Genomic DNA, 9,496 nt, shown 5'->3' on the forward strand with positions numbered 1-9,496 from the left:
CTTCCCTTTCTGCTGTCACCCGTGAGCCCTTCTGCTCAGTTCTTTAAACTGCTGTTTCCATGCATAAAGTTGTGCAGAAAAGAAAATTTATGGAAGTGCAGCTAGTATCTCACCCCCATGTTAAAAGCCGCACATACCAAAATTCTCTGTTCTGTGCAACTATTAAAAGTACAGGAACCATGTCCACCTTTGCCTTGGATCACCCTATAAAGGTGCTCAGCCCCAGTCAGACATTTTAATGGTCATGAGAGGTAGGCAGCAGTGTAGTGGCAGGCTGATATACACACATTCACTGCAGTGCTGAAAAGACCCCTGCTCAGACAACTATACATGTGGAGGGCTTTCTTCCACACATTCAGTAACCTTGCTCTTCTTCTGCATTTGGGAACCTACATTTCTGTGTTTCCGAACATAGAAAGCTGCCTTATGCTGCCTTAGACTATTGGTAAATCTAGCTCAGTATTGTCCACAGAAGTTCCCCATGGCTAGTCTACGCTGACTGGTTTTAGGCACAGGACTCTCCCAGCCATACCTGGAGATTCCAGGGCTTGAACTTGGGACCCTCTGCATGCAAAGGAGATGCTTTATCGCTGAGCTACAACCTTCTCCTAGACACACAGAGGAAAGTATGGGTACAGCTGTACACAGAGCAGGTCTTTTCAGACAGTATAACAAAGTACACCATGAGGCAAACTCTGCTGCATCCCTCCACACCCTTGCTAAAGTATATTTAAATAACTACAGGCAAAACCCAACAAAACTAAACATTTATATTGGGGAGACTTAAATGCATATTGTCAACAGTTCATAAAAAGGCGATTTTTGGGGGATACCATTGTTCTTGTTCATACATATAATTGCAGTGATTTCTGCTGTATAACTAGTATGTAGTTATGAGGAATCTTCATAATTCATTTGTAGAACTAAAGGATGCATAATATATTGAATAACTAATACCTCAACATGTGTAGAAAGGGCACCAACAATGAAATTATCACTCATGAAACAAATTAGTTTAGACACTACAGAAGAGATTAATTGCATGTTTATTGTCTCCTAAAGTTTTTGCCTCGGGCTCTCAGTAAATAAAAAATTATAAAAACACAAGTGAACACAGTACATTTGTATCCCACAGTGGCAAAGAAGATGATTTGTGGAAAACTATGCTATGAAAGCAGTAGCCCTCTCTTGACATTTGCCTCCTCACAGCACCTCTTGCAACAGATACTTCATCATACACACCCTTTGAACTTGGGCATTCCATTTAGCTATATTGGCTAATAGCCATTAGCAGGCAGGACCTGCAACGAAATGTTGCAATCTATATTGGCCCTGATCAGAGTTCCAGCAAGCCAGACATGATCCCTCATGGGATAGTTTTGCTTCATCTCGCTGCTTGGGTTGCTTACAGCTGCCTGGGGCCCTTCTTGCCTGTGCCCCCCTTCCCAATTTCTCTGACAGGGCAACTATAACCGCTACCTGCGGGGACGCCTGCTGGACCACCCCTTAACCCTCTCGATTAATAGTAATACCTGAAGGGAGCGCCACCGTGCCGCCTCGCCACGAACTACAACTCCCACCATGCTGTTCGTAGCGGCGCATGCGCGCATCCTCCCATGGATCCAAGATGGCGGACACGGGGACCGGCAGCTCTAGTAGCTCGGGCACGGTAAGGCTGGGGCTCCGGAGCCCTTTGGGGGAGAGGGCACGACCCACCTGCGGGCCCGCTTTGTGGTCACCAGGTGCCCGCCGCAGGCTCTCGGGAGAGCGCGGGGCGGCGTCAGGACACCGAGGAAGGGGGAGGTTCTGGGTGGAAGGCGGGCGCACGAGCGGGCGCCTCTTGATTTGCGGGGCGCCGTTGCTTGTGATTGGCCACGGCGGGTGCCGATCACCTTCAAACCGCTCTGGGTTTCGGGTGCAGCGCCTTTCCATTCCCTCTTCAGCGATTCTGCGCTTGCAGAAAGCCAGATAACGTTGCAAGCAGGTGGCACCCAAAACATGCGCGCAAAAACACCGCTTTCTAAGATCGCGAGAATTGTGCACGAATCTTGAGGTCACGTCTGAACACACGCGTATCTCCCTTCCCCTTTCCGGAAGCTGCCTTATACTGAACCAGGCCATTACTTCATCTTGCCCACCCAGTATTATGTCCCCCTGACGCAACACATCTGCCCAAGGTGGGGGTCTCTGGTGGAAGGGAAAGGCAATTCTGAAAGCTGCTGCTTGAGATCCTCTTTAACTGGAGAAATCAGGGATGTTGCTTTTGCACATCTGTTCTCATGAGTAAGCATGAGACTAATTCCATGCTAATTTTGCACACTTGGGAAGTAGAAAGAGCACTGTCAGAAGTGGGACATGAGAGCACATGTTGGACTTTGGGAGAAGGACCCCTTTGAGTCATGTTTAGCAGTAACAGGGTGGGATTCTCATAACGAACGCGGTTAGTGGAAGTGCAAGGGCTTCTACTTGCACAGTGGGTCTTCTCTCCCCCCCCCCGGTGCTCCCGAAATTGGCTTGAGAAGCAGTCAGGGGAACCCCCAGAACAGTGGAGGGAGGATCATTCCATTTGGCAAACTGATACACTTGTGCAAATGGAACCCAGTGTTGAATTCCACCCTAAGTTGCGTTGTTGACAACTTCTGCTGCTCCTTATTTATGTGCTCCCTTTACTAATCACATCCTTCTTGGTTGGGTTCGTTTCCAGCAGCGGTCAGGTGGCAAACACTCTTCAACCCCGGCAGATAACTACTATTTGGCTCGAAGGAGGACCCTTCAAGTGGTGGTTAGTTCATTGCTGACAGAGGCTGGGTTTGAGAGCTCTGAGAAGGCTGCTGTGGAAACCATGACAGAGATGCTCCAGAGCTGTGAGTATCCCCAACTGTGTAATACTGAGAAACCTCCACTGCTAGTATTAGGCACATTAGTCTTAACCCTCCCAACCAATGACAATAACAGACACAGGCATTTGCAATTTCTGCAGGAGGAGCTGACCAAAATGAGGGCTCTGCTTCTTCAGGAGTGGCTTGAAAGGGAAATGTTTGGCAGCACTTTCACCTTCTGTGTGGTGCTGTGACAGTTTTGGAGCTGCCATTTGACATGCTTGCCATCAAGTAGACAGCATGACCCTGCATACCAGTTTCACTGCCAAAACTCTGTTTTGAGCAACTAAAGCCCTTTGGCGATTGCTTGACATTATTTATCGTATATGCCGGCGTATAAGGCGACTGGGTGTATTAAGACGACCCCCTACTTTTCCAGTCAGAATAAAAAGTTTGGGATATACTCACCGTAACAAGTATATCCCAAACTTCCAACACACACCAAATAAAATTTTTCTTTATCTCTTACTCTCCCTGCTTTTTAAATACCGGTAAACGAAGCCAGAAGAGAGACAACAGTGCTTAAATGCACAGATGTTTAAATGCACTTACTTGCAGGCAAGCTAAGAACTACGGTAGCATTTTGAACTATTGTAGATTTCATTTGGAGGGAGGGAAGGAGCTGAAGCATAAAAACTGCAGTTAGCTCTTGCAGAAGAAGAAGACGTGGGGAATAAGGGGAGGTGGGAAGGGAGGGGAGGAGATGTGGGGAGAGGGAGAAGGGGGAGGGAGCACAGCCCATAGCCAGCTCCACTCGTACTCTATTGTTCCACGCACCGAGGCAAATGGGGGGGGGGGAGAGAGAAAGAGGCTGCCACTTACTTTCCATGCACGGAAAGAAAGCGGCAGCCGCTTACACGGTTACCGCATACGGCAGGGATGCGGCCGTGGTGGTTTTTGAGCTCCCCTCACTGTATGCGGGAACCGCAGATCTTATACCTGGCGTATAAGACGACCCCCCAACTTTTGAAAAGAATTTCCTGGGTTGAAAAGTCGTCTTATGTGCCGGAATATACGGTAGCAAAGTAGGAGAACTGTGATCTTGATTTGCCTGACAGGCCACTGGGAAACATAAGCTGTTTGGAACAGGAACACACGGTGTTGCTTTGCTTTCATGTAGGTGTCCAAGTTTCATGTATTTTTTCCACATTCCTGTTTGTTTGGTGGTGGCAAGTAGGAAATGGCATCAGATATCTTGACCTCTCTTAACTCCTGTTCTTAAAACCTATAATATGACACACACACACCATTGCCAATTCTTGTTTTATATATTCCTTACTATTTTCTTGGCGGGAAAGGATTCATTTCCTAAAAAATGCTGAGCACTCCACAGTAGAATCCTGGGTTTCTATTCCCCCCACTTCCTCTGCAGTCTAAATGCTAGGGATGGATGATGGTCTCTAGAGATTCAGCTCCCCTAAATTCAGAATAGTGCTAAGGTGAGCATGTGATGGTATATCTTGACTCTCAGTTCTGTGGTGATTTTTGCTTTGCCAGACATTTCAGAAATTGGGAGGAGTGCCAAATCTTTCTGTGAACATACTGCGAGGACTCAGCCGACCCTTTCAGATATTGTCGTCACCTTAGTTGAAATGGGTGAGTGTCAGGATTGCACGGTACAGGCATGTCGGTTGCAGAGAGGTCAGAAGGGATTGTGTAAGTGTAGTCATTGAGTAGATACAGCTACTACTCCTACAGTGGATATACCATTGATTGGATGCTTGATCCATTGAGCATGAAAGATGGGTTGCCATCCTTTGGGAATCTTTGGGAAGGATACCAGAGTCCTACTGGCCAACCCCTTTTCCTGCTATTGAAGCTCCATGTCACCTCTTTGTGCAGAGGAAAGTTCAATCTATCCACCACCTCGATCTTCCTCCTTACTCTGGATTGCGTACCTCCATTCAGCCCATTCAGTGTTTTAGGCACTCATACATTTATTTGAATATATATTCAAGTAAACCTACCTGCTATTCTGTCTGGATCCCTCTAGAATCAGAGAAGGGAGAGCAAATGCTGGTGAATTAATTAATACCTCTCTCCCTACATAGTGTAGCCATAGTGCCAGGGCTTCAGTGGTGGATGAGTTAAGATCGCACTGTGGATTGGCTTGCTAGAATGACTTCTCCTTTCTTTTGTTTTAGGCTTCTTTGCTTTCTTCTGTTTCAGGCTTTAATGTGGAAACGCTCCCTGCATACGCCAAACGGTCCCAGCGGATGGTGATCACTGCCCGTATGTGAGCTCTTGCATGCATTTTATTTCATTCATAGTTAACTTCCTAAAAGCAACTTTGGCCCAGGAATTGGGACATGTGCTCTGTTGCTTTGGAATTATGTTGGGCCAATATCTTTTTCGTATGCCATATTCTCAGCAGGGGAAGGAGTGGTTTCTGCAACAGACTCATTCAGTTGGAGAAGCAGTTCACTATTTTTCAATTTCGGCTCTGTGGATCCCTTTAATATATTCTTGTTGGCTTTTATCACAGACAGAAATTCAGCTTTATTTAGTATTCTGCCAATTGTATGTTGCATGGCTGCTGAAGCTATTGCGTGATCACTATTTCATTAAATATTTCTTAAGAAGCACATCTAAGCAATTTTAAGCACACTTAGCTGGGGAGTAGGTTGAAATATGTGGGACTCGATTCTAAATAAATGTGTTGCGTGTGACTTGGGCCTTGAATGAAAACAAAGTAACCCAAGGCTTGTTCCTACTTTTGCAGAGTCTTAATATTTTTGAGTTATGCCATGTCTGTAGGTAAATATATACTGAAACAGTGTTCCAGTGACTGAAGTGAAATTTTGGGTGCAGTGCTATATAGGCACAAGCGTTTGGTTTCAGTGAAATGTTTAAGGCTTTAAGGGCCAGAGACCAAAAGTGAGGGAAGCAATTGATGTCACTCTTACCTTTGTTCAGTAGGCTGCATTCCAGGCACGCAGATGCCAGAGGTTTCTACATACACAAACACTTCACACATCTCTCCGTATTCCATCCAGGCTAGCAAGAGGCATTCTTGCAGCTCAAGGACGCAATCCAGCCAGGCAAAAGCACTTGAGGAGGGTGCAGAGCTGAGCCAATGAGGGGTGTGGTTTGAGCAGAGTGTTTATGACCTGGACTAAGTCCCAAGGGCCTCCTATACAAACTTGGAGGGCTCCAGGCCTGAAGTTGCCCATTCCTGCCTGAGGAGTGCAGGCATTGGCAGGAAAAAGTTTGCCCAGCTCTGGCCTAAATAGATTTGTTATATCGGTTGTGCTAAGCTAAGCAGAGATTGCCTCCCTCTTAAGCTGGGCTGATACCACTGAGGCAGAGGCTGCCATGACCAAAATTCTCTTTCCAATTGCAGCACCTGTAACAAATCAGCCGGTGACTCCAAAAGCCCTGACGGCTGGACAGAACAAGCCTCACCCGTCCCACATCCCTGGTCACTTTCCAGAGTTTCCGGATCCTCACACTTACATCAAGACACCAGTAAGTAGGTCTGCCTTGCTTAAAAAAAACTGACCAGAGATGGTAGACAAGTTGTTGTGAGACACTTTTAGCCTTTTGGGATGACCAGTGTTTTAAGTCCACTGAGCTATTCCTTTTCCGTTATTTCTCAAAATGGTTCTAATTAAGAGGATTTGGTTGTCTACTGGATAGATGTGAACTTAACTGCGCAGGAATGGCTGGATTGCCCCCAGTGACTCTAAGCAATTCAGATTCAAAGTCTGTGTATAGTCATTGTCGCCTCCCTCTCTTTGCCTTACAGACGTACCGGGAGCCTGTGTCGGATTATCAGATCCTGCGGGAAAAGGCTGCTTCCCAGAGACGGGATGTTGAAAGAGCTCTGACACGCTTCATGGCAAAGACAGGAGAGACACAAAGTCTTTTCAAGGATGATGTCAGCACTTTCCCTTGTAAGACAATCCAGTGGCAGGGCACATTGTTTCAAGTAAGATGCCGTGTGCCTAGCGCAGCCTTCATCCACCTAGCCCCCTCCAGATATACCGTATTGGAGAGCCAGCAGGGACATTGTGGTCCAAAACATCTCAAGGGCACCAGATTGGCCTTTGGGCTGTCCTATATTGTAAATGAACCCTACTCAAATGAGCTGCGATAAGGCAAATCACAAATATGCAGTGTGACATTGTTGTAACTTTGCCATAAACTTCTACATAGCTATCACAGATGGTGACTTCTTTACTTGTAGGCTGCTGGCGGTGACAGGTTTACGGTATAACTTTTTCCTTAACCTTGAAAGCTTGCATAGTAGGAAATAAATCTCAATAGTCCATGGCTTTCTTTGAGTTTTCTCTCACTTCCAACCTTTTAGGCCGGACACCTGAGAGATGGATCTCAGTATCTGAGATCATGTCTTCTTCCTTCTTTATCCCCAGTGATAGCTGCCAGGCCTTTTTCAATACCCTACCTGACAGCTCTGCTTCCTTCTGAATTGGAGATGCAGCAGATGGAGGAGACGGATTCATCCGAACAAGATGATCAGACTGACACAGAGAACCTCCCCTTGCACGTGAGCACGGTAGAGCCTAGAGACTCGGTCCAATTCAGCGTGACATTGGCTCCAGATTCCTGGAAACACTGTATTAAACGGTCACTTAAGTGCAAACGAGATGTTGCAAGTGGAATTTGTTGGGCAAATGCATTTTATGTACATAGTTCTGGCTGCAGAATATGCTTGGGGCAGAAGGCAAGTGGCTCCTCCTGTGAAATGCACTCCCTTCTCAGGAAATGTTCACATCCATAGAAGGCTGTGAAACTTTGCAAGGGGTGGTATGGGGAGAAAAGGAGCTATGTCCTTGTTGCTGGAGCAATTAGGCCAATGCCTCACCCCAATTCAGTTGCTCATCGTTGGTGATAGGAACAGAATGTGGATGGGATAAATATAGTGGGGTGGTGCATGTATCCCCTTGCCCCGAACCCTCACTGTGATCCCTTGTTCGGGTTAATGCCTGAAGCTTCAAAGTTTAGGAAAATTTATTTTTAATTCCATAACACATTTTTGTTGCCTCCCAGCAGAGGGCACTCAACTCTTCTGTGTGCCAGTGTTGATTGCTCGCTGGTTTGTCTCCTGCATGTCCTTGTTGCTTTCTGCCTTGCTTGTTCTTGGGTGTGCTGATTTGCCAGCCGAGACCCTGACATTGTTCACATCTTGTCTTACCTGCCAGGATGACCCAGGAGCTGAGAAGGAGAATGCATCGGTACTACAGCAGAACACCTCGCTTTCCGGCAGCCGGAATGGAGATGAGAACTTGATAGACAATCCCTATCTTCGCCCAGTGAAGAAGCCCAAAATCCGCAGGAAGAAGTGAACTGTGGCAAGATGATGGGTAGGATAGGAGAAAGATTTTGGACCTCCTGTGGTCCTTGCAACTGCTGAGAGGCATGGGAAAGGCAGAAAGATGCTGCTGGTTGAGGGCCAAATGGAAAAGCAGTCTCTCTGGTTCAGGTCCTTTTCTCCCCAACAGTTTGTTATATAACAAGGTGAAGTCTGAAATGCTCACCTAGAAACATGGAAATCTATCTGTCTCTTCCAGGGAAGAGCATGCTGCACCTTGCAGTACCTACAGCATCTCTTGCCATCCTCAAGTGTACCTTCTTTTTTTGAGGACTGCAGACAGATTAGCAGGAAATGCAAAATACTCCCTCGTATTTTGCCAGGTCTCCTGGAACTTCAGAAGGAGAGTCATCCCTCATCTTCTATCTGCTTGCCTTTCATATGTGCTACTCATCCTGGGATTCATGCCACATCACCTTGCTAAATATGATGTGTTTGGACGAGGGGTAGCCAAGGGCACCAGCTGGACATTCACTATTGTGCCTTTGCGAAAGACGAGACTGTTCAGAACCACACAATTTCTAAAGTCTCTGTGTGCTTGGAGCTGAGGGTTTGGTCTGATCTTATCTCTGGTTTGAATTGTTGGGAGAGCTGAGCAGAGAAATTTGATGGTGGCAGAGCCAGAAGAGAAACCTCCCAGCAGATCTGCAATGCTTGACAGCAAAAGACAACTTACTTTTTACAAGTGCATGTTGATTGTGGATCTTGTTTTCACCTGGATGAGAGCTCTTTGTTTAGAATCTTATTGCCTGCACATTGGCTCAAAGTCTTAGATTTATATTCTCCTTGGCAATACAGCAGCAGTTTTTCTCCCTTCCTTTTGTCTCCAAGTAACATTGGCAAAGCTGTATTTCTCTCCATGTTATGAGACAGGGAAAAAGATGCCACCCAGAATGCACTTATAAGATGTCCACCCTGCTTGATGTTGATGGCTGGATGTGTGGGTGGGTGTGTTAGGAATCTGTATGGTTGCCTCTACTTCAGTCTCCCATCAGCAGAGAGAAGTGAGAAACCACTCTCTTCCCCCAGCACCTTCCACCCTGGCCAACATGTGTCAGCAAGGCCTGGGATGTAGCAGTAGATTCATTGTATCCACTCCCTGACCCCATCTTCAAGTGTCCCTGCTATTTGTATTAAATGCCTATCAGTACACTTTCCTAAAATATTTGATTGAAAAGGAAAAAAGAAAAAGACCACACCTTACTTTTTCTTCTTCAAAGTTTCTGATTACCTTTTGGGAATTTAGTTTTACATCACCTGCTTCTGGAAGGAAATAAAGAAC

At 46.3% G+C, this 9,496-nt stretch overlaps 2 protein-coding genes across 4 annotated transcripts in view; one reads left to right on the forward strand and one right to left on the reverse strand.

Moving 5' to 3' along the window:
* The window catches only part of CCND3 (cyclin D3), an 85,545-nt gene extending 83,811 nt beyond the window's left edge, over window positions 1-1,734 (reverse strand). The window contains exon 1 of the mRNA XM_035121863.2: window positions 1,533-1,734. The gene's annotated coding sequence lies outside the window, so the exon portion shown is untranslated. The remainder of the gene's footprint in view (window positions 1-1,532) is intronic.
* On the forward strand, window positions 1,525-9,226 carry TAF8 (TATA-box binding protein associated factor 8). 3 transcript variants are annotated; one of them, XM_035121860.2, is made up of 8 exons: window positions 1,525-1,669; window positions 2,708-2,864; window positions 4,377-4,475; window positions 5,049-5,111; window positions 6,223-6,347; window positions 6,628-6,775; window positions 7,256-7,398; window positions 8,045-9,226. In XM_035121860.2, the coding sequence occupies exons 1-8, from the start codon at window positions 1,601-1,603 to the stop codon at window positions 8,186-8,188; spliced, it is 948 nt and encodes a 315-aa protein (XP_034977751.2). In that variant the 5' UTR covers window positions 1,525-1,600; the 3' UTR covers window positions 8,189-9,226. The 3 variants fall into 3 exon arrangements, with proteins under 3 accessions (XP_034977751.2, XP_034977750.2, XP_034977752.2); XM_035121859.2 differs by having other exon boundaries at window positions 1,590-1,669; window positions 2,705-2,864; XM_035121861.2 differs by having other exon boundaries at window positions 1,590-1,669; window positions 2,705-2,864; window positions 7,256-7,389.
* The last annotated feature ends 270 nt before the right edge of the window (window positions 9,227-9,496 follow it).

Source organism: Zootoca vivipara, chromosome 7 (genome assembly GCF_963506605.1).
Source record: "Zootoca vivipara chromosome 7, rZooViv1.1, whole genome shotgun sequence".
Lineage (NCBI taxonomy): Eukaryota > Metazoa > Chordata > Lepidosauria > Squamata > Lacertidae > Zootoca > Zootoca vivipara.